The following is a 23699-nucleotide window of genomic DNA, read 5'->3' as shown; positions in this document are numbered from 1 at the left end:
GTGGGGGGAACCAGCACCGCTGGGAAGGGGCCGAGGGGAGCCGGTACCGCGAGGGGAGCCCCCCCGGACGGAGGCCCCCGAGGGCGGGCGGGCAGGCAGGGACGGGTCCGCCCGGAGCCCCGACGGGCCCAAGGGCGCAGCCATGGCGGCCACCGGTGTCCTGCCCTTCGTGCGCGGCGTCGACCTCAGCGGCAACGACTTCAAGGTGCGGGGGGACCGGGGGGGATCGCGGGGACAGCCCCGGCCCAGGCCCCGAGCGAGCACGGGGACCGCAGGGCTCTGTCAGGCCCGGCCCCGCCGGCTCAGATCAGCCCCCCCCAGCCCTGGCTCCCTGGGGAGCCCCGGTTCCCAATCCCATAGGGTTAACCCATCCCAGCTCTCCAGTGCTTAATCCCATAGGATTGAGTGATCCCACCCCGCAGCTCCCCCCCCCATAGGACTGGGAGCTCTCAGCTCCCAATCCCATAGGACTAGGTGATCCCAGTTTCCCAGCTCCCAGTCCCATAGGACTGAGTGATCACAGCTCCCCAGATGCCAATCCCATAGGACTGTGTAATCCCACCCCATACTTCCCAATACCATAGGACTGAGTGATCCCACCCTCCAGCTCCCAGTCCCATAGGACCAGTCAATCCCCATTCCCAATCCTATAGGACCACGCAATCCCACCCTCCAGCTCCCAGTCCCATAGGACCAGTCAATCCCCATTCCCACTCCTATACAACTGGGCAATCCCACCCTCCAGCTCCCAATCCCATAGAACCAGTCAATCCCCATTCCCAATACCATAGGATTGAACAATCCCACCCTCCCAGCTCCCAATCCCATAGGACCAGTCAATCCCCATTCCCAGTCCTACAGGACTGGGCAATCCCACCCTCCAGCTCCCAACCCCATAGGACTAGTCAATCCCCATTCCCAATCCTATAGGACAGTGCAATCCCACCCTCCAGCTCCCAATCACATAGACATGGGCAACCCCAAACCCTCCAACCACATAGGGCCACTGAGCTTCCCAGATCCTCCCCCCATGGAACAGCTGCTATTCCCATCCTCATCCTCCTCTTCCTCGCAGGGCGGATACTTCCCGGAGCATGTGAAGGCGATGACGAGCCTGCGCTGGCTGAAGCTGAACCGCACGGGGCTCTGCTACCTGCCCGAGGAGCTCGCTGCCCTCCAGAAGCTGGTGAGCGGCACCTTTCCAGCTGGGAATGGGGCTCCATGGGGCCAGATGGGGCCCTGCGAGGCAGAGCCAGGAGCCTGGTGCCTGCCAGCCTCGTGGCTCATCCGCGGATGCTCTGGTGTCTAATAATAGGGCTGAGCAATGGTGTGTGGTTGAAATCGGACGCAGGAGCTGGTAGGAGTAGGGTTGAGACAGGCTTGGGCTCGGTTTCACCTTGTTTTCCTAGGAAACCAGAAGAAAACCCATGCTTGGATTCTCTGCCCTTTAATAGAATGGGAGAGTGAAGGTTTAGTAAGGGGGAAATTAAGGTTTTGAGGCTTGTTTTCGCTCTCCTTTTGCTAGAAGACATAAAGAGCAATAGCGGGCAGCCGCCTGGCTCTGCTTTTTGGGTGGCCCTTGATGGAGTCAGTGGCTGAGGTTTGCTTTGGTGGTGCCCTGCATCATTATGGGCATCATTAAATCAGTGTCAGGCAAACACAACCCTTTAAATGCTGCCAGAGGTCCTTGTCACCCTTTCGGGTGCTGCTGAGCTGGTTTGTGACAGCACCCATAGCCCTGCAGCAGCACTGGGGTGTCTCAGGTCTGCCCCTACGAGCTGTGCATGCATTGGTACCAAGCAGTTTGAGACTGGGAGCATCCCAGCAGCCTTGTGTGGGACAGAGCCAAGCTCATCCCAAGTTCCCCCTCAACGTTCCTGGGATCAAGGAGCATCCTGCATTGGTGTTGGGGACCTGGTTCCTCTCCGTGCTCATTGATGCTTTCCTTCAGGAACACCTCTCCGTGAGCCACAACAGCCTCACCACGCTCCATGGGGAGCTCTCTGGCCTTCCCTGCCTCCGGGTGAGTGCCCCCCTCATTCATCCCACCGGCATCAACGTGTCCCCAGGCACCTCCTGGCCAGCCCCTGGCTCTGGGGGCACACAAGGATCGTGCCCAGCCATGCCAGGAGGGTTCAGCACCCATGGAGCAGGCTGGTGGCTGCAGTGGGTGCCTGTTGTTCCCCTTTCAAGGCCATCGTGGCTCGTGCAAACAGCCTGAAGAACTCAGGGGTCCCTGATGACATCTTCCAGCTGGATGATCTCTCGGTGCTGGTAGGTTTAGAGTCCCCTTGGCCAAAGCAGGAGCCACCTCAGACTCCTGGGTCCCATTCTGACACCTCAGTGGCCCCTCATGCTCCTCGAGGGGTAAAAGTGCAGGGGGTAAATCAGGCTCCCTTTGAAGTTTGGGTGCCCACACCAAAACTAGATCCCCCACAAGAGCTCCTGTATCCTTTCACCACCAGTGTTGATAACCCTGCAATATAGATAACACTGTGGCATAGATAACCATAAGGCATAGATAACCCTATGACATAGGTAAACCTGTGGCGTGGATAACCCTATGGCGTAGGTAACCCTATGACATAGGTAACCCAATGGCGTAGGTAACCCTATGGCGTAGATAACTGTGGCGTAGGTAACCCTATGGCGTAGGTAACCCTATGGCGTAGGTAACCCTATGGTGTAGGTAACCCTATGGCGTAGGTAACTCTATGGCATAGGTAACCCTATGGCGTAGATAACCCTATGGCATAGGTAACCCTATGGCGTAGATAACCCTATGGTGTAGATAACCCTATGGTGTACATAACCCTATGGCGTAGATAACCCTATGGTGTACATAACCCTATGGCATAGATAACCCCATAGCAACGCCTGATGCTGTCTGGGTTCCCCGTGTGCTCATCCAGCTCCTGCACCAACTCAGAGGGCAAGGCCCAGTGTGGTGTAGACAGGAGATGCCCCTGCAGATGCCCTTGCCCCTCAGGTGGTGGTGGCTGGATGTGGTCAGGGGGTGATGCTTCCTTTGCTCTCCCATTGCTCCAGGACCTGAGCTACAACCAGCTCACAGAGTGTCCCCGGGAGCTGGAGAACGCCAAGAACATGCTGGTCCTCAACCTCGGCCACAACAGGTAGGTCCAGGCCATGGCCACCTCCATCCATCGCTCCAAGTCCTGCTCTCTGCCCCTCTTTAAGGGAACCCTAATGCAGGTCCCAAGCCGCCCTAAAGACCCTCATCTCCCCCCCCCAGCATCGAGACCATCCCCAACCAGCTCTTCATCAACCTGACGGACCTGCTCTACCTGGACCTGAGCGACAACAAGCTGGAGAGCCTCCCTCCGCAGATGCGACGCCTGGTGCACCTCCAGACCCTCATCCTCAACAACAACCCCCTCCTGCACGCGCAGCTCCGGTACGTCCCGGTGTTTCCAGGCCGGATCCCGCCGTGCCGGATGCCTGCTCCAAGCCCTGCTCCAAGTCTCTTGGTTCCGTGGTCCGCAGGCAGCTCCCGGCGATGACAGCCCTGCAGACCCTCCACCTTAGGAACACGCAGCGCACACAGAGCAACCTGCCCACCAGCCTCGAGGGCTTGGTCAACCTGGCAGGTAGGAATGGGGCACTCAACCCCATGGGGCCTTCCTTCTCCGTGGGTCCATGGAGTCACCCCCGTTGTCTTCCATCAGACGTGGACCTGTCCTGCAATGACCTCAGCCGTGTCCCCGAGTGCCTCTACACATTGGGGAGCCTCCGGCGCCTCAACCTCAGCAGCAACCAGATCATGGAGTTATCCCTGTGCATCGACCAATGGACCCAACTGGAGACCCTCAACCTGTCCCGCAACCAGCTCACCTCCCTGCCTGTACGTCCCTGCCTGCACGTGGCATCCCTGCCCACCCGGAGCCGTTGTGTTCTCCCTCATCCCACCATCTCCTCCTTCCCCAGTCGGCCATCTGTAAGCTGACCAAGCTGAAGAAGATGTACCTCAACTCCAACAAGCTGGACTTCGACGGGATCCCCTCGGGCATCGGGAAGCTGGTCAACCTTGAGGAGTTCATGGCAGCCAACAACAACCTGGAGCTCATCCCCGAGAGCCTGTGCAGGTAGGGGACACCGGGGCTGTGTGGTGCCACGGGGTCACTTTACCTTCGTCCCTCCCCATCGTCTCTGTGTCCCATAGGTGCTCCAAGCTGAGGAAGCTGGTGCTGAACAAGAACCGCCTGGTGACGCTGCCGGAGGCCATCCACTTCCTGACGGATGTGGAGGTGAGAGCCCAGCATTCCTCCACCTCAAGCTGGGTCCATCACAGCCCCAGCGTGTCCCTGGGATCTGTAGGGTGGGATGGGATGAGGTGAGGACAGGGGTGTTTGGGACCAATCCGTGCAGTGTGACACACGGTTCAACCCAGGCAGGTGATGGATTTGGGGCTCCCCTCACCTCACTGAAGCCCAGGGTGTCCCCACATCCTCAGCGTCCCCATGAGCCCATAGAGTGGTTTGGGCTGGAAAGGACCCTAAGATCATCCCGTTCCAACCCGTGGGCAGGGACACCTCACCCCGGACCACGTCACCCAAGGAACGGGCTCTGATGCTTCAGAGCAGTGAGCAATCCCATCCCTCTTTGTCAGATCCTGGACGTGCGCGAGAACCCCAACCTGGTGATGCCCCCGAAGCCGCTGGATCAGACCTCGGAGTGGTACAACATCGACTTCTCCCTCCAGAACCAGCTCCGCTTGGCCGGAGCCTCCCCGGCCACCGTCGCAGCCGCTGCAGCAGGTCCGTGCGCGGGGCCATGGGGCCGTGCCCCACACACAAGGCAATGGGTGTAATGGGTGCCCCGTCTGCCTCTCACCCCGTCCCCACGTCCCCAGGGAGCGGCAGCAAGGACCCGCTGGCGCGCAAGATGCGGCTCCGGCGGCGCAAGGACTCTGCCCAGGATGACCAAGCCAAGCAGGTGCTGAAGGGGATGTCGGATGTGGCCCAGGAGAAGAACAAGAAGATCGAGGTAGGGTTTGGGGTAGGAAAAGGGACCCCGAGCATCAGGGACCCGGTTGCCTCCCGTTTAGTGACCTGTCCCCATCCCCTACAGGAGGCTGGGGAGGCGAAGGCGCCCGACCTGAAGACGCGCCGCTGGGATCAGGGCTTGGAGAAGCCGCAGTTGGATTACTCGGAGTTCTTCAGTGAGGATGTGGGGCAGCTGCCCGGCCTCTGCGTGTGGCAGATCGAGAACTTCGTGCCCACGCTGGTGGATGAGGCTTTCCATGGGAAGTTCTATGAGGCTGACTGCTACATCGTGCTCAAGGTACCTGGGGAGGACCAAAGGTCCCTCGCGTCCGCAGCCTGGCTGTCGCGTCTGGTGCCCCATCCCATCTCACACCTTGTCCTTCCCCAGACCTTCCTGGATGAGAACGGCTCCCTCAACTGGGAGATCTACTACTGGATCGGGCAGGAGGCCACGCTGGATAAGAAGGCTTGTTCTGCCATCCATGCTGTCAACCTCCGCAACTACCTGGGGGCCGAGTGCCGCAGCATCCGGGAGGAGATGGGGGATGAGAGTGATGAGTTCCTGCAGGTGAGGCTGACCCCCAGCTCCCCATAGCCCCCGCTGCTGCGTCTCCCATCCTCACCCCTTCCCGGTCCCCAGGTCTTTGACAACGACATCTCCTACATTGAGGGGGGCACGGCCAGCGGGTTCTTCACTGTTGAGGACACTCAGTACATCACCAGGTACCACTGGGGCCAGTGGCTGGGGGGGATGTGTGGGGCAGGCAGTGCCCCACATCCCGCCATGGCTGTTTCTCCTCCAGGCTGTACCGTGTCTATGGGAAGAAGAACGTCAAGCTGGAGCCGGTGGCACTGAAAGGGACATCGCTGGACCCTCGGTGAGCGGGTCCCTGTGGAGGGACTTGGTGCTGGGATAACACCCAGAGCATCATAGCTGCAGCTCTGGGGTGGAAATTGGCCATTTCAGCACTTTCCTCCAAGGATGTGGGTCCAAACCCTGCTCCACAGGGACCCCCATGGTGGGAGGATGCTGATGGACCCCACTCTCTCCCAGTTATCCTCATCTCTGCATCCTCCAGGTTCGTCTTCCTCCTGGACCACGGCCTCAACCTCTTCGTGTGGCGTGGGGCCCAGGCCACGCTGAGCAGCACCACCAAGGCCAGGTAGGGCTGGTTATGGGGCTGGGAGTGCAGGAGCCCCCCCACTCCCCATCTCACCCGTTCCCCACACAGGCTCTTTGCTGAGAAGATCAACAAGAACGAGCGGAAGGGCAAGGCGGAGATCACGCTGCTCACACAGGGCCAGGAGACCCCCGACTTCTGGGAAGCACTTGGGGGGCAGCCTGAGGAGATCCGGCCCTGTGTCCCCGATGACTTCCAGCCCCACAAGCCCAAGCTGTACAAGGTGAGGAGCTGCTGTCCGTGGGGCTGTTGGTGTCCCCAGGACCCTGCAGCACTCCTCACCCATGTCCCTGTCCCTCTCCATAGGTTGGCCTGGGTCTGGGCTACCTGGAGCTGCCCCAGATCAACTACAAGCTCTCAGTGGAGCACAAGAAGAGGCTGAAGGCTGATCTGATGCCGGAGATGCGCCTGGTAGGATGGGTTCTCCCAGTCTGACCAGTGGGACTGGTTTCATGCCCCCTCTGCCTCCAGCAGTGCCCCGGGAGGGGCAGGTTCAGCCAGCAGCGCCCGCGTGGGGATGCTCTGCTCTTCCTGGCTGGGTCTGTGGGATCAAGCAGGGTGTTCTCCAGGCAGGGAATCCCATGGAGGCCTCACCCCCCCCCTTATTCCCTGCGGTGCCCTCAGCTCCAGAGCCTGCTGGACACCAAGAGCGTGTACATCCTGGACTGCTGGTCCGACGTCTTCATCTGGATCGGGAGGAAGTCCCCACGGTTGGTGCGGGCGGCGGCGCTGAAGCTGAGCCAAGAGCTGTGCGGGATGCTGCACCGGCCCAAGCACGCCATGGTCACCAGGAACCTGGAGGGCACCGAGTGCCAGGTAGGGCGACAGTGATGGGGTGGGGGGGGGATGCTCCTGGGATAGGGTGCTGGGTGCCAAAAGGGCGCTGTGGGTGCGTTAACCTCCTCTGTTTAGGTGTTCAAGTCCAAGTTCAAGAACTGGGATGATGTCCTGCGCGTGGATTACACCCGCAACGCTGAGTCGGTGCTGCAGGAGGGCGGTCTCGCTGGGAAGGTCCGTAAGGATGCTGAGAAGAAGGATCAGATGAAGGCAGACCTCACGGCGCTCTTCCTGCCCCGACAGCCACCCATGCCCCTGAGCGAGGTAGGGCTGGGGACCATCCCCTGCGTGTCCCGTTCCCCCTCCCCGTTGTGCTGGGCTGATGGAGGGACTGATGGAGCCCATGGGGCCGCAGGCAGAGCAGCTGATGGAGGAATGGAACGAGGACCTGGATGGAATGGAGGGCTTCGTGCTGGAGGGCAAGAAATTCGCTCGTCTGCCCGAGGAGGAGTTTGGCCACTTCCATACCCACGACTGCTACGTCTTCCTCTGCAGGTGACACCCGGCTTGTCCCCATTATGGGGCTGCTGGACCCACATCTCCCTGCCCAGACCCCCGACCTGCCCCATCCCTCACATCACCACCTATTCCTGCCTTCAGGTACTGGGTACCGGTGGAGTACGAGGAGGAGGAGAAGAAGAAGAAGAAGGGAGAAGGCAAAGGGGAGGAGGATGGGGAGGAGGAAGAGGAGGACAGGCAGCCGGAGGAAGACTTCCAGTGCATCGTCTACTTCTGGCAGGGCCGGGAGGCCTCCAACATGGGCTGGCTCACCTTCACCTTCAGCCTGCAGAAGAAGTTCGAGAGCCTCTTCCCCGGCAAGCTGGAGGTGATGCTGCTACGGGCAGAGGGGTGCAGCTGGGGCTCGGGGCTGTGTTTTGGGGGTGCCCACGTCCCTGCTGACACCCGCCCCTTGTGCAGGTCGTGCGCATGACCCAGCAGCAGGAGAACCCCAAGTTCCTGTCGCACTTCAAGAGGAGGTTCCTCATCCACCGGGGCAAGAGGAAGGACAGGGCCAGCCCGCCCCAGCCCAGCCTCTACCACATCCGCACCAACGGCGGGGCCCTCTGCACCAGGTCAGCCTTGCTGGGGAGGGGGCGGCGCTGCTCCGGGATGGAGCACCCATGGGTGCCGATGGGCACAACGGCCTCAACTCTCGCTCACTGCACCCCATGGGTTCCTTTCCTAGGTGCATCCAGATCAACACAGACGCCGGGCTGCTCAATTCGGAGTTCTGCTTCATCCTCAAGGTATTGCCCACGGAGGAGCATCCTCAGGGATGCTCGGCTGCTTGCCCTCCTCCCTGTTTGGGTATCCCTGACTCTGTGTTCCCCCAGGTGCCCTTTGAGAGCACAGACAACCAGGGCATCGTCTATACCTGGGTGGGAAGGGCAGCTGACCCTGACGAGGCCAAATTGGCCGAGGACATCATGAACCACATGTTTGATGACTCCTACAGCAAGCAGGTGAGCGGTGGGAGTAAAGGGGGCTTGGTGCCAGCTTTTACCTGGGTGGCAGCAGCCACTGGGGCAGGGGACGGCGATGCTCAGCCCTGTGTCTGTCCTTGCAGGTGATCAATGAGGGAGAAGAGCCTGAAAACTTCTTCTGGGTGGGCATCGGGAGCCAGAAGCCTTATGATGAAGATGCTGAATATATGAAGCACTCCCGGCTCTTCAGGTGGGTCCCGGTGCAGGAGGGGCTGCCAAGGGCTCAGTGCTCCCAAAGTAGCCAGGGCATGGCTCCTGTGACAAGGAAACCCCTCTCCCAGCTTTGTCCATCCTCCAGCTGAATCAGAGCTGCTCCATCACATCCCTCCCTTCTGCCTGAGCCGAGTCCTTACGAACTCCTGCCTTTGATGCTCTCCCATCTGGCTCTCCCCGCAGGTGCTCCAACGAGAAGGGATATTTCTCCGTGTCAGAGAAGTGCTCGGATTTCTGCCAGGATGACCTGGCTGACGACGACATCATGCTGCTGGACAACGGGCGCGAGGTGATGTGGGGCGCTTCGGGGCTGGGTCCATGGCTCCATCGGCTGATCCCGGCTCCATGTCCTTGTCACAGTCTTCCAGTACCTCAAGGGGCTGCAGGAAACCTGGAGAGGGGCTTGGGACAAGGGCCTATAGGGACAGGCCAAGGGGAATGGCTTGAACCTGCCAGAGGGGAGACTGAGATGAGCTCTTAGGCAGAAGCTCTTCCCTGTGGATGGGGCTTGGAGCAAGCTGCTCCAGTGGAAGGTGTCCCTGCTTGGAGCTGGATGAGCTTTAAGGTCCCTTCCAACCCAAACCATTCCATGCTTCCTTTCCCACAGGTCTACATGTGGGTGGGCACCCAGACCAGCCAGGTGGAGATCAAGCTGAGCCTCAAGGCGTGCCAGGTAAGGCTTGCTTATGCTGGGGGCGGGGGGGGGGGGGGGGGAGCATTTGGGCATCTCCATCCCATGGGGCTCTGGTCCAGCCCCAGAGGTGAGTGAGAGACCCCCATGGCTGTGCTGTGCCCCAGGTCTACATCCAGCACATGCGCTCCAAGGACCCCGCGCATCCCCGCAAGCTCCGGCTGGTGCGGAAGGGCAACGAGCCCTGGCCCTTCACCCGCTGCTTCCATGCCTGGAGCGTCTTCCGCAAGCCCCCAGCCTAAGGACCCCTTCTGTCCCGTTCCCCCCTCCCTTCTCCCAGCACCGGGCCCAGCTCAGCCCCTTCCTGAGGGCTGGATGGGGCAGTGTGGGTCTACGTTTCGGATCAGCGCCGAGGGTGGTACCCAGGTTTGGGTGGGAGGATGCTTTGCTTTAGCACTGGCACAGCCCTTTGGTGTCACATCAATAAATGCTGCACTTCTCACCCCATGACTGTGCCCATCTCACTCCCAAGGGGGGTCCTCACCCCACTGATCCCTGTGGTTCAGGGGGTCCTATCACCCCCCCCCCCCCCCCCCCCCCCAGCTCCCTGCAGCCTGGGCAGTTGATATTAAATGCTTTATTTTCAATATTAAAAACCAGTATTTTTAATAACTAAACAATGCTAAATTCATCTTACCAAAAAAAACAAACAGAAGGATGAGGTGTGGGGGGGGTTCTACCAAGGACGCTACAGCCCCGACAGAGCCTTCCCGGCCCCCCCCCCCCCCCCCAGCCACACATGTACCGCAAGAGAGCCTTTGGGGGGGGGTCCAAAATGCCCCCACATCCCCTAAAGGAGAGGAGAAGTACCAGGCTGAGCCCTGGAGCCACATAGGGACGGGCGCTATGGACCAGAGCCAGCATCACCGCAGCCCCCTGTGAGGATGAGGCCGGGCTGGGCAGCCCAGGGGGGGATTTGGCACAGTGAGACCCCTGGGTTGGGGCAGGAAGGGGTTGGGGTACCCCCGTATTCCATCCGTATCCCCCCCCTCCCAGCACCAGCATGGACCAGGAGCCGGTGTGTTCCCGCAGCGCCGTCCCATCCCAACCCCACCCGTGGCAGGAATTAGTGTCAAAGGAGCAGCAGGCACCGAGCCCAACCTGGAGAATAGCCCTTGGAGAAGCCACTAAGAGAAAAAGGCCACCTGTGACCCCCCCCCCCCCCCCCCCCCCCCAGCACCCCAGGCTGCTTAAGCCTTCCAGTGCCCACCTTGGAGCAATGGGGTCCACACTGGGAGCCCCTGGGAACGGGGTGTCCCATGGAGCCTGCTGCAGGCTGAGGATGGGGCTGTAAACTGCAGGGAGCCGGGCATGTAAACACAGACCAGGGGATGGGAGGGCCCTGCCCGGGGGCTCCCGGCCCCCCACTTTCCCAATGGACCAAAACCAGGGGATGAGGGGGGGTGTCCACAAGCCCCAGCCCTCCCCGTGAAGCCGGGGAAGCAGCAGCATCCCCCCGGGAAGGGGGCTCTGGAGCCATGGAGCGTGTACAAAAAGGAACGGGATCTTCCCCCCCCCTGCCCTGGGGAAGAGTCCTGTGCACCACGGAGCCCGGAGGGGACCGGGACCGGGGCCGGGCAGGGGGGAGCGGGTGGGTGTTAGAGAAGAGACGAGTCTACGTTACATGGGGAGGGGGCTCGGGGGGGTCCAGTCGAGTCACACATCCCGGGAATCCGAGCACTGAGATGGGTCAGGGAGGCTGGCGCTGCCTGCGGGGGACACAGCCCTTGAGAAGGGGATGGAGGTGCATCCCCCGGGGGATGCTGCCCGCCCCTGCTCCCCCTTTAGGGATCACAGCCCCGTTATGAGGGATGGGGGTCCCAGCCCCACACACACCTCACTTGATGAGGATCCCCGTGGACCGGGCCTCGTCCTCGCTGGCGTTCCTCAGGTTCCTCTCCACTTCCTCTGAGGATCTGGGGGTAAAGCAGGGTGAGAGGCAGCCTGTGGAGCCCCCCCATCAGCACTGGTGGCAGCGCCACGGGCACCGGTTACACCGCTCCCATCCTACTCACGCCAGGAAATCCTTCACTTCCTCCACGGTGATGTCCCCGGTGGTGTCCAGCGGGTTCTCCATGCTGCTGTTGGGGGAATCGATGGAGCTGGGCGAGAAGGCGGCCGGGTGCTCCTCAGGGGACCCTTTGGGGACACGGGGATGGGAGGGTTGGCAGCCAGGACACGGGGTCAGGGCCATAGGGACACGGTGTGCACGGCAGGGAGATGGGGAGGACGTGGTGTGCACGGTGGGGACAGCCTCATCACTCACGGTCACTGTTGGTGGGGGAGCGCGGTCCCTCGGGGCTGCGCGGGACGTGGGTACCGTTGGCTTGCGGCAGCTTCGGCGTTGCCATCGAGCTGTTGCTGGAAGGAAAGGCAGGGAGAAGTTACTGCGGGAGCCGGTGCCATGGGATGAGGGGTACAGGGATGCTGGGATACGTCCTACCTGAGGCACGAGGTGTCCTGGAGCCGGGCGACCTCCAGCCGGCACAGCGGCTCCGTCACGTTCCTGGCGCTCAGCGAGAAGCGCTCGAACTCGGATGGCGAGATCAGGTAGAAACCTGGAGCAGGGAACACCAAAGAGCCTCAGGAACACCCCCGCGGGACGCAGCAGGAGACCACGTCCCACCTGCAACACAGACATCAGCGCTGGCGCCCTCACCCTGCCCGTGCTTGGTGAAGACGCAGGAGGCGATGCCGCTGATGTCCTCCTTGCGGATGCAGCCGTAGTGGACCTGCGGCCGGAGGCTGGGCACGGTGAAGATGTGGATGTCGCCCAGGTTGGTGAGGCAGGCCAGGCAGTTCTCCAGCCGCTCCTCGGAGCTGGCGCTCGCCAGGCTCACCAGGGCCACCTTCCGCACCCGGCACCCTTCGTGGGCCGTCAGCTTGAACTTGGTCTTGGCGCTCACTTTGGGCAGGGTGAACACCTGCAGGGTGAGAGGAGACGGGGACCTGAGCAGCCTCCCATTGCGGAAGCCCTCAGCCAAGGGCAGCGTCACCCCCATAAAGACAAGAACAGGGGTGCCCCAGGACCCGGTCGGTCACCTCCATCCCCATCCCTGGGGACACCCAGACAGGCCGCGGGACACGTTATGGGTGCTGGTGCCCGCGCTCACCTTGAACTGCTCCTCAGAGGAGATGAGCATGGAGTGGCTCCCCTGCATGTCAGGGGCCTTGGCCAGGTCCCTCGAGACCTCATAGGGCTCAGGCAGGGGGTTCCCCCTCCCGTCCAGCACCGCGATGGCCACCACGGGCGCACGGTGCATGAGCTGGATCTCCTTCCCCAGCACCGCCTCCACCGCCCGCTCCGAGAACTTCTCCTGCGACGGCACCTCCAGGGCGTAGGCGAACACCGAGCCCGAGTTGGTCCCTGCCCACATCGTGGGGCCATGGTGGGCAGCTGCGGGATGGGAGCAGCATCAGAGCCCCCCTTCCCCATAGCCAGACCCACAGCTCCAGGGAGGAAGTGGGGGGGGGGTTTCCAAGGCCCGGGGGCCCTCACCGTCTCGGAGGAAGGTGTCAGCGAAGTAAAGGCACCGCACGACCCCGGAGAGGGAGTCATCGGCGGAGCGCGGCTCGATGCGGCGCTGCACCGGCGTCATCTCCACCTCGGGGGGCCCTGCCTGCTCCGCCAGCTGAGCATTGGCCTCTTGGACCTGCCGAGGCGATGCAGGCGTCAGCCCCTGCCCCACGGCGACGCGGAGCAGCCGTGATGGTCCCCGCTCCCCTCCAGACCCACCTTGCTGGAGGGGCTGCCGGTGCTGAGCCTCTTCTTGCCCGACACCCGGCTCTTGCGGATGCGGCGGAACGACTGCCGCAGGGACTTCTTGAGGGACTTCACGCGGGACAGGGGCCCCTCCATGGCCAAGGAGTCGTTGGGGTGCAGCGTACACCTGCGGGCACCCACGCTGCTCAGCACCCAAGTCATCACCCTCAAGGGGGTCCCCAGCACCGTGATGCCCGCCCCATACCTGGCCAGGACGGGGTTGCGCCGGTAATAGTCGAAGAGCCCGAAGCCGTGGCTGGTGCCGAAGGCCACGAGGTTCCACTCGGAGTGGAGGGTGACGGCGGTGACGGCGGCGGGGGGCACGCACTGCACCAGGACGCTGGGCTGGAAGCCGGGGGCGAAGGGCAAGGGGCCGTTCCTTGGGGCCAGCCGGTCGTGGCCCTTCCAAGTGAAGCCCTCGCGGTCCTGCAGCAGGTCCACGGTGGCCACGCTCACGGCGTGCTCCGACTTCTCGTCGCTCAGCTCCATCACCAGCACCTGCAGGGGACGCACGATGAACCCCCTGCCCTGTGACGGCCTCCCTGCTGCAAGGCAGGGGCTAAACCCCACGGGTAGGAGCCCTTCATGGAGGGGCTGCAGGGCTTGTGGGGGGGTCAGAGCCCGCTCTGCCCTACCTGCCCCGCTGTCCCAGCCACCACCATCTTGGCCGTGTACTTGCACAGAGCAATCTTCTGCACCCCCAGGCGTGGGTCGTCACTGTAGGGATCAAAGCAGCCCACCTATGGCAGGAAAGGAGGGACTGTGGGGCTGGGCACCTTGATACCGCTATGGGGCAGCCCCCCCCCCCGCAGTGCACCCCAATGTCCCCCCCCCCAACAGCTGCTGGGTACCGGCTGCAGTGCACGGGCTGCTCTGGGCACGATGCCTGCAACACGTCTGTCCCAACGTGTCATCCCCCCCCCCCCAGCCCCGCACTGGGGCAGACCCACAAGGCAGGGCACGTGGAACAAGCATCCCTTGTTGTCCCCACGGGCAGTCACACAGCAGCTGCGCCCCGAGATGAAGGGACACGTCCCCGGTGCGATGCCGGGATGGCTCCATCCTCTCTATGGGCTTGTGTGCCCCTGCACTGCGGTGCTAGGGGGGGGCAGAGGAGGGTGCTGGGGTGCTCACCTTGCGGAAGGGCGGCCACTCCTCCTCGCCCGCCTGGTTGAGGCTGTCGTTGTGCTCGCAGTCGGTCTGGAAGATGCTGGCGGTGCCCAGCTTGTAGAGGGGCTTCAGGGAGACCCCAGAAGCATCCCAGAACCGCACCGTGCCGTCCTCGTGCCTGGAAACGGGGTGGGGGGGGCACGGGGAGGCCCCTGTTAGCGCAGGGCCCTGACATCTGCCTGCTAACAAGGGCTGCCTGTGTGCCGGCAGATGGGGGGGTAAGGGGGGGCAGAGGGTGACACACTCCTGCCCAGCCATCAATGAGCGATGGGGCAGCCGAGTGAGACGGGGCAGCTCAACCCATCCCAATCCCACACTGCAGGAGTGGGGTGAGGATGTCCGCCCCCCCGGCCGCCCCCCTTCTCTCCTCTAAGGGTACATTTGGGGTTTCCCAAGCCCGCCCTCCCCACTGCCAGACCACTCACCCCGTGAGGAGAAGCCCCCTTTGCGTAGGCTCCTGCGCCAGGTTCTTCCCCCCATCAATGGGCCAAGCCTGGAGGGAGAGATGGGAGGGATGGAGCCCATCAGCCCATCCCGTGGGGCTCGGGCATCCCAGCGTCCCCACCACTCACCGCAGAGGAGAGCCGGGGGCTCTGCTGCTCGCCGGCACTGATGATCCTCTCCCAAAGCTTGAGGGGCACGTTGGAGACGTGGCAGGAGCAGGTGATGGCGGAGGAGTGGAGCGGCGCCAGGTACGGGGCAGGAATGGTCGGCCAGCCCGGGGTCTGCAGGTCGATGGCCACCAGCTCTTCCTCCACCAGCACCACGAGGGCACGGGGGTTCTCAAAGCCTGGGGAGGGCACAGACGGTCCCTGCTAATGAAGACCCCCCACACACACACACACCCCTTTATCACCCATTCAAGGCCACCCCATCAGGACCTACCTCCCTCGGGCACCTCGGGGCTGTGCACGGTGAAGAAGTCGATGACACGGGAGGTGAAGTCGAGCGTGGCCAGGGTCTGGCCCTGCAGCACGCTCACACAGTGCCGGTCCCCATAGCTGGCCCGTGGCATCCCCCCGCTGAAGATGATGAAGGGGTTCCTGGGGGGGGGGGGGGATGAAGCAGCACCCATCAGACCCTGCAGGACGTCCTACCCGCATCCCCCGTGCCCATCACCAGGGGCAGGCTGCGCCCTAGGGACGTACCCCGACTCGCAGGTCCGCCAGAGGATTTTGCTGATGGCTTTGCAAGGGAATGGACCTGAAATGAATCATTGAATCCGTGAGCTTGGAGAAAAACTTGCGCTAACCCATGGCACTGAGGCCTCGTCTCCACGCTGTGTGAGCACTTGCAGGGACGGTGACTGCAGCCCTGCCCTGGGCAGCCTGTTCCAATGCCTGAGCACCCTCTGGGACAGGAATTGTTCCTCAGCTCCATCTAAACCTGCCCTGGTGCAGCTTGAGGCCGTTTCCTCTTGTCCCATCCCTTGTTCCTCGGGAGCAGAGCCCAGCCCCTCCTGGCTCCATCCTCCTGTCAGGCACTTGTAGGGAGCCATCAGGTCCCCCCTGAGCCTTCTCTTCTCCACACTGAACCCCCCAGGTCCCTCAGCCCTTCCCCATCACCCCTGTGCTCCAGGCCCTGCACCAGCTCTGCTGCCCTTCTCTGGCCCCGCTCCAGCACCTCAATGTCTCTCCTGCAGTGAAGGGACCAGAACTGAGCACAGGATTCGAGGTGCGGCCTCACCAGTGCCCAGCACAGGGGCACAATCCCTGCCCTGGCCCTGCTGCCGCACTGGTGCTGATCCAGGCCAGGATGCTGGGGGCTTCCTGGGCACAAGGTGCCCGTGGTCAGCTGTCATTCACCAACACACCCAGCTCCTTTTCCACGAGCAGCTTCCAACCACTCTGCCCCAAGCCTGCAGCATTGCCTGGGGTTGTTGTGACCAAGTGCAGGACCCGGCACTTTGCCTTGTGGAACCTCATCCCATCGGCCACAACCCATGGATCCAGCCTGTCCAGATCCCTCTGCAGAGCCTCTGCCCTCCAACAGATAAAGATCCCAGCCCTGAGCTGCAGCAGCAACACCAGGACAGGACCATCAGCCCCCAAGGCCCCCTTAATCTCCCCTATTAACCCCATACCATAGGGGATGGTGGACATGACGGGCTGCTGGCTCTTCTGTCCGGCACCGCTCACGGCCCACACCATGTACCCCCCATCGCTGTGGGAGCTGACCATGCTCTTCCCGCTCTGCTCCCAAGCCAGGCTCTCCAACTGCTGCAGGGGCACACAGAGGATGCTCAGCACCCAGGATGGGGGCACACACACAAGGCCATGCCCCCCCCCCCCTTAACCCCTTGCCACCTCCAGTACCTGGTTCCCAAGGAAGAGGTGCTGGACCACACGTGTGCTCTGCTCCCAAAGCACCACCAGCCCCCGGCTGTACCCGATGAGGAGCCGGCCGCCGTCGCGCGGATGCTCCTGGATGGACTCCACCGGTCCCAGCGCCTTCCCGCAGCGATACTCATCGGGCACACTGCACGGAGGGGACACAACGGGGGTCAGGGGGTGCTGGGAGCCATGGGGAGGGGGTGCAGGGGGTGCAGGGCTCACCTCTGCAGGACCTCATCCGGGAAGAGGGTTTTGTCCTCCAGCAGCACCAGCGTGGGCAGGGCGAGGAAATACACGGCACCACCCTCGGTACCCAGGCAGGCCACTGCACAGGAGGATGTGGGCAGGACCACTGTCACCCGGGTGATGCCAGGAGAGCACCTATAGAGAGGAATGGGGGGGGAGTTGTGTCAGCCCTATTATAGGGGAGCGGCAGAGAGACCCCAAACCTCCTCTTCCTCAGCACTGCATCCCCATCAGCCCCGGAAGGACAGGGAGAACCTCGGCACCAAAGCAACCAGAGCCGTTATCAGCCCTGTGCCCTGCCAGCGCCTATAGAAAGCTCAAGGCTGCGTTATCCCATCCCGGCAGGGATCAGAGGAGCATCCAGCAGATAAACCAGCGCCACTGAGGGGACCTTGGGAGCTCCCACGCGCCATTCCCAGCCAGCAGCAGGATTGCTCCCAGCCAGCAGCTCCATGGGGGAGCGACTGGAAACACCCCCCCACACACACACAAGCAAGCACTTGGTGCTATCAGACCCTGGGCGTCCCGGGAGGCCGAAGCTGTGGGTCTCTTCCAGGTGGGAGCATCCGTCCTTCTGGCACACCTCCCAGAGGTGCAGCGTGTTGTCATCCAGCAGGGACAGGAGCCAGCCCTGGCGGGGACACATACACACACACACAATGACAATGGGGTGGGATGAGGGACAAGGGGAGCTGCCCCCCCTCCGGGACCCCCAAACACACACACATCCCTACCTGGCCAGGGAGGAAGTGCAGCTGGGTGACAGTGGCTGTCTCCTTGTGCAAGCCCGTCAGCTCCACGCCTGGCGCGCCATATCTGGGGGGGCCGTTAAAGGAACAACGAGGGTAGAGGCCTCCCCCCTTAAATGAACCCACAGACCCCTAAATTACACACACACACAAAGGCCACTGCTCTATCTGCAGTCATCCCAGATGCTGGAGCCAGCTTTGGCACCACCATAGAATCCCAGAATGGGTTGGAAGGGACCTTAAAGCTCATCCAGTTCCAACCCCTGCCACAAGCAGGGACCCCTTCCACTAGAGCAGGGTGCTCCAAGCCCCTGTGTCCAACCTGCCCTTGAACACTGCCAGGGATGGGGCAGCCACAGCTTCTCTGGGCACCCTCACAAGGAAAAACTTCTTTAGATCTAATCTGAATTCCCCCCGTTTAACCTTAAACCCATCACCCCTTCCCCTACGGCTCCAGCCCCTGCTGCATTCTCCTTCTCCGGCATCCAAACCATCCCTGTTTGGGATGCCCCGGAACGCCTCCGACCGGAACGCCGCGGGTCAGGATGCGGCCGGCACGCGGCCGCCGTGGGTGTGCGAGGGCCAGGCCGGCTCCTGCCCTCCACCACTCCCTTGTTCCGGAGCAGAGGCGCCGGCAGCCCCGGCAGCCCCGGCGCAGGGTGGGGATCGGCATGCGCTGGCACGGCCTCACTCACCAGACTGGTCCCGGCTCCTCTGCCGGCGACGCCGCTCAGCAGGAACCGGGGCAGGACCCACACGGTGCTCCCCGGCCTCACCGGCATCCCATAGCAGTGCTTGGTCCCATCCCGGTGCCACCGGTGCGTTGCACTGCTGCGTCTCGGCATGCCGCAGACAGAGGGGCATCGCTTCTTGCTGCCCCCCATTGCCCCCCCACCCCGGCACAAGGAACCAGCCACAGCGGTCCTGCCTGGACCAACAGGCAGGAGCTGTCTGGCAGCATCAAAGGATGTGAGGAGACCACGGTGCACACACACAGGGCTCTGGATGCTGCACGGATGGGGGATGCCATCCTAAATGGTGCCACAGGAGCACCGGTGACACCGGCTTACTGCAAGGAGTGCCCAAGCCCCAGGAGATGCCCCAGGCAGTGGAAACCCCTTGTCTGCAGCCGGATCCACCCATCCCAGCTCGGGGAAGCACCCATGGGTGCCCCCACTAACCAGTAGCACCAGTCAGGCCAGCTCCGGCGCTGCCTCGCCTGGCCCCGGGAGCCTCCAGAAGCATCTTCCCTGCTCATTGCAGGGGGGCTGGATCAGTCGATGACCATTGAAGGTCCTTTCCAACCCAACCCAGTCCACGATCCTGGTGGCAACCAGAGCGGGGCCGGGTGCTCACCGGCAGGAGAACCCCAAAACCACCCCACGGAGGATGCTCCGTGCACCGCAGCGCGTTCGCGGTCCACGGAGGGGCTCAACACCACAGGCAGGGCTGGATCCGGCGCTCCAGAGCCGAGCATCCGAGCGGAGCACCCGGCGACATCGCGGCCGGGCTGGCACCGGCAGCACAAACCCCCCCTTCCCCACGCCATCTTTGTGCTGGGGATGGGGGGGGGCAGTGAAGACGATGCCCCCCCCTCAACGCTGACCCTGCTGCAGGCGCAGCCGTACCCCCCTCCCCGTGCTCCCGCACTCCCACCCCGCATTCCAGCGGCGCGGGGCCCCCGAGCGCGGCCGCATCCAGCCTGGGCCTGGCCGCCGGCCAGCACCGCTCTGAGGCTCCTGCACGCCGCCGGCAACAAAGCCCAGCCGGGCCCCGCGTCCTCCTCTGTGTGTGTGTGTGTGTTCCCCCCCCAACACCACCCCGGGACTGGGATCAGTGCCCATCGCTGCCCCTCACCCCGGCGCCAGGCCGGCCAGAGGCCCCGCTGCCCCCATGGATGGATGGATGGGAGCCCGATGGGATAACAGCGGGATGCACCCCCCCAGAGCATGGGATGCCAGCCGGGATGCTGAGCGCCGTGGTTCCCACGGTGGTTTGGGCATTGGGAAGTGTGTGTGTGTGTGGGGGGGGTCCTACAGTCACCCCCTCGCTGCCGGATGGATGGGCAAGCAGCACGGCCGTGTCTCCGGTGGGATGGGAAGGGCTGGGGGGGGTCCTTACCTCCTGCCCTCCGGGGGGGGGAAAGGATACAGCTTCACAGCTCCAGCCTTGGTGCCGATGGCCATCACACGCAGGACAGAGTCGTAGGCCAAGGCGCTGGGCTGGCTGGGGAAGCCGTGCTCCACTGTCTGCCGGGGGGAACGGGCAGGTCAGAGCCGGAACATCCACCCCAAAGTCCCCCCCTCTCACCCCACGGCCAGAGCTTCACCCCGGGATGGAGGGCCATGAGGATGCTGCCTCGTCAAGGTACCACAAACACGGTCCTTGGGGAGGGGGACATCACTGCTCACCCAGTTCCCACCTGACACCCCCAAACCCAGCCAAACCAAGGGCTGGGGTCGATCCGAGCCTGCACCCAGTGGGCAAGGGACCCCCACTCTAACCCCATACCCAAGGCGCAGAAGCCCTAGGAGGAAGAGGGATCCAGCTCATCCTCACCACAACATCCCTGGGGGTCCACGGTGCCGGGTGGCAGAACCAGGCAAGCAAGACCCACCGGTGCCAGGGATGTCCCTGCCGGAGCCGTGTGCCCACAGGCACCTTCCCAAGGAAGTCCTGGCCATCCATGGCATGCCTGGGCACGCCGGCCGGGAGGCGCCTGGCGATGGGGGGACACAGGGGACACCCTAAGGTGAGGGCATCGGTGGCGGGGGGGAGAAGCAGCCCCGGGGGCAGCTTGGCTGAGCAGCGACGGCGCGATGGGATGATAGGGAGGGCGCCGGAGCCAGCCTGGCCGGATCCTGACCTGATCCCTTTGTCTGGGGCAGCTTTTTGCACCCGCTGGCACAGCCACCGTCACCTCCTGGCTCCCATTCCCCTCCATAGGGACACCTTTAGGAGCGTGGCAACATCCCTGTTCCATCCAGAGGGTCCCAGTGTGGCTCGGGGGGGGGAGTTAGTGGGTGCTTGTGGGTCTATGTGGCAGCGTCACCCCAAATCCCATCGGGATGCGCGCTGCACCGGAGGATGACAGCAGGAGCAGGGATGCTTTAGGCTGGACACCACCACGACAACGACAGCGAAGCCCCACAGCGCTGCCCTCCCTGCAGCTCCATCCCCATGGGGGACCCGCTGGCAGCCCCCCATCCACAGCCCTTCCTCCCAGGCGGCAGCGGGGCTGCATCCGGCAGCCTGTGCCGGCCCCGGCCAAGGCGCGCTCCCGGCCAAATCACAGCAAATCCCAGGATTGCTGGAGCTCGGGAGGAAAAACAACCGCTAATGGGAGGCAGGTGGGCAGCCGGCGGCCCCCGCGCTGGGCTGCATGGAGAGGGGCTGATCCCGGCCCCCCCCGCCATGTCCCGGTGGATGCAGACCCTATGGGGAGGCTGCTTGGGCGGGATGCGGATGTGGGAGCATCCCCACTAAAAGTGGGGGGGGGGGCTCTGGACAGAGTGAGGTTTGTGTCCCGGCCGGACCTTCACCCATAGCAGTGGGGTTGGGGGGGAATAGGGATGTGTTGGGGTGGTGGGTGCTGCTCTGACCCCCACATCCCCCATCGTGGGGCATCCCAACACATCCCAGCGCCCAGGGTGATCCGGGGGTGCCTCCATCGTCCCCACCAGGACTTCAGGGAAGCGTCCGATGCCAGGATGCTGCCAAAGGATGGATGGACACGGGCTGGGCTCAGCCGGGGGCTGCTGCTACCGATGCGGTCCCAACACCATGGGAGTCCCGGGATGGGGTGCACCCCCCGGCACAACCCATCCACCAAGGGAAGGGACCGGCACCCGAGGGCTTTCAGGGTCCCCCCCCGGGTGTTTGATGCACCCCCCACCCTCCAGCAGGAAACCAAGTGGGGGACCAAGCTCTGGGCCCCGGGTATCCCCCCAGAGACACATCCTTGGGGTGCAAAGGGAGCCCCCGGGACCACCACCACATCCCCTCCCGCTGACACAGGGCTCCAGCCCCCCATACCCCACCCTCGGGCGGGGTGAGGACCTGACCCTCTCCCCCCCCATTGCAGCCGGGGATGCACCCCAAAACACCGCTGCCAATGAGCGAGGAATCCATAGGGAAGGGGCAGGGGTCGGATACGGGGGTCGCATCCTTCTCCGGGTGCGGGAGGGGGACACCGTGAGGCGGGGATGCCCGCTGCACCCCAAGGGAGACGGGCACCCCGCAGCCACGCACCGGGAGGTGCCGGTACCCACCATGGGGGTGCATGGGTGTTCCCAAAGGGTTTCTCATGGTCACAGGGCTCCCTGATCCATAGGGAGCCCTGGATTCGGTGCCTCTATAGCTATGGGGTCTTTGGGCAGCAGGATGCTGAGCATGGTCCCGCTCGGCGCGGATGCGCCGCGCGGGACCATGCTCAGCACCCTGCTGCCCCCTGCTACTGCTGTCCATGCCCCATCACCATGACTGTCCCCACAGTGAGGGGAGAACCATGCCCTGCACCCCGCTTTGGGGTGAGTCAACCCGAGGTAGGGCAGGGCTTCCCCCTCCCTGCTGACTAACATCGTTCCTGGGGTGATGCCACATCGGAGTGACACAGCTTTTGGGGTGGAAAATGGCCTGAGGGGGGGTGTTGACCTGATGCCCTGGTGATGGGCTCATGGATGGGTGGGTCTCCCTCCGCTCACGGCCCCAAGGCTTGAAACCAAGCGGTGGAAAGGACATAGATCAGGGAGGAGCTCAGGAAGAGGATGGGCAGACCCCATCCAACCATGTCATCCCCTTACATCCATCTCCATCTTCCTCTTGCAGGAGGAAGGCACAGGGTAGGGAGGACGAGGGGCTCCATGCAAGGATGAAGTACAGGGAGATGCAGCCCCCAAGCTGGGGATATTTGGGGACCAAGTACTATGGAAGCTGCAGGGGGACAGTGTCCGTATCTGCTTCCCAGCCCCTGAGGTGGGAGAAGTGGAGGAGGAAGAAGGGAGGGAATGGGGAAGGAAGGAAAGGAGAGAAGGAGGAAGAAAGGAGAGGACATAAAGAGGAAGGAAGGAGGGAAGAAAGAAAAAAGGAAGGAGGGAAAGGGAAAAGAAGGAAAGGAGGAATGAAGGGAAGGGGAATGGGAGGAGGGGAAGTGAGAAGGAAGGAAAGGAGGGAAGAAGTGAAAGGGAAAGGAAGGGAAGGGGGGAGGAAGAAAGGAAGGAAGAAAAGGAGGGAAGGAAGAAGAAAGAAGGGAAGAAGGAAGGAAGGGGAATGGAAGGGAAGGAGGGAAAGGAGAAGGAAGAAAACAAGGGAAGGGAGAAGGAAGGAAAGGAGGGAAGAAGGAAGGAGGAATGGAGGGAAGGGGAATGGAAGGGGAAGGAGGGAAGGGAGAAGCAAGGAAAGGAGGAAAGAAGGGGAAGGGAAGGAGGGAGGAAGAAAGAAGACAAGAAGGAAGGAGGGAAGAGAGAAGGAGGGAAGAAGGAAGGAGGAATGGAAGGAAAGAGGGAAAGGAAGGAACAGGGAAGGAAGGCAGCAAGCCCCATCCCCACTTTCTAGGGCAGCACAGGAGGGACGCACTCCATTTGGCCGCCCCATCCCTGGGGGGAGACGGAGACTCCCTTAATTTAGCAGCAGCTCCCACAGCCCCGTTCCTGCTGTCGGGAAGCAGGACACAGCTCCCATCCACCAGCACCACCACAGAGCCCGAGCGATGCTTTCTGCTTTTATTCAATTAATGCAGCAATCTATACAAGGGAAAAAAAAAAAACCAACCAAAACCCCAAAGTAATAACCATGAAAAGGTGGAATTCCAACCCCCACCAGCGAAAAACCGAATCCTTCCCAAGAAACCAACGGGAATCCCAACGATTCCCCCCCCCCTCCCCTTTGTCAGCCTGTACAGAAAATAATCTCTGCCCCATTTACAGCGTTTCACACAGTACTTCTCGTATCCCAAACGTCTCAACTGTACAACTTTGATACAAACCCCGGCTTTTTCCTAGGAAAAGCTTCCGGAAAAAAAATATTGCCAC

At 62.7% G+C, this 23699-nt stretch overlaps 2 protein-coding genes across 2 annotated transcripts; one reads left to right on the top strand and one right to left on the bottom strand.

The window, feature by feature from the left end:
- The first annotated feature begins 138 nt into the window (after positions 1-138).
- Positions 139-9723, top strand: FLII (FLII actin remodeling protein). The gene is made up of 30 exons (XM_057420883.1): positions 139-205; positions 1076-1186; positions 1952-2023; positions 2194-2274; positions 3049-3134; positions 3254-3415; positions 3505-3608; positions 3687-3862; positions 3946-4103; positions 4181-4265; positions 4628-4775; positions 4871-5004; positions 5089-5301; positions 5392-5571; positions 5644-5726; positions 5807-5881; positions 6083-6166; positions 6236-6407; positions 6491-6595; positions 6809-7000; positions 7097-7285; positions 7377-7516; positions 7622-7847; positions 7940-8094; positions 8208-8268; positions 8356-8484; positions 8589-8695; positions 8902-9007; positions 9326-9391; positions 9517-9723. The coding sequence occupies exons 1-30, from the start codon at positions 143-145 to the stop codon at positions 9649-9651; spliced, it is 3798 nt and encodes a 1265-aa protein (XP_057276866.1). The 5' UTR covers positions 139-142; the 3' UTR covers positions 9652-9723.
- A 1262-nt stretch (positions 9724-10985) lies between these two features.
- On the bottom strand, positions 10986-19928 carry LLGL1 (LLGL scribble cell polarity complex component 1; the record flags this gene model as incomplete). The annotated part of the gene is made up of 22 exons (XM_057420877.1): positions 10986-11118; positions 11246-11325; positions 11425-11548; positions 11676-11770; positions 11853-11967; positions 12069-12333; positions 12523-12806; positions 12909-13062; positions 13146-13299; positions 13378-13670; positions 13808-13912; positions 14307-14460; positions 14768-14835; positions 14915-15132; positions 15228-15385; positions 15491-15545; positions 16426-16561; positions 16658-16820; positions 16898-17056; positions 17437-17552; positions 17656-17737; positions 19822-19928. Coding segments are annotated over 21 exons (3084 nt in total), but the record flags the coding sequence as incomplete, so codon positions are not given.
- Positions 19929-23699: the final 3771 nt, after the last annotated feature.

This window comes from Pezoporus wallicus, unplaced genomic scaffold (genome assembly GCF_028554395.1).
Source record: "Pezoporus wallicus isolate ANWC-B61680 ecotype Strahan unplaced genomic scaffold, APGP_CSIRO_Pwel_v1 contig_13721, whole genome shotgun sequence".
In the NCBI taxonomy this organism is placed as follows: Eukaryota; Metazoa; Chordata; class Aves; order Psittaciformes; family Psittacidae; genus Pezoporus; species Pezoporus wallicus.
Note: the sequence above shows the minus strand (reverse complement) of the source record. Positions and strands in the feature narration are given on the sequence as shown.

Bases quoted from the DNA above. Each gene is read 5' to 3' on its own strand.
- FLII (XM_057420883.1), top strand. From the start codon at position 143: ATGGCGGCCACCGGTGTCCTGCCCTTCGTGCGCGGCGTCGACCTCAGC. The intron at 5,572-5,643 runs GTGAGGCTGACC...CCCGGTCCCCAG, and splicing joins AGAGTGATGAGTTCCTGCAG to GTCTTTGACAACGACATCTC. The intron at 7,517-7,621 runs GTGACACCCGGC...TCCTGCCTTCAG, and splicing joins TGCTACGTCTTCCTCTGCAG to GTACTGGGTACCGGTGGAGT.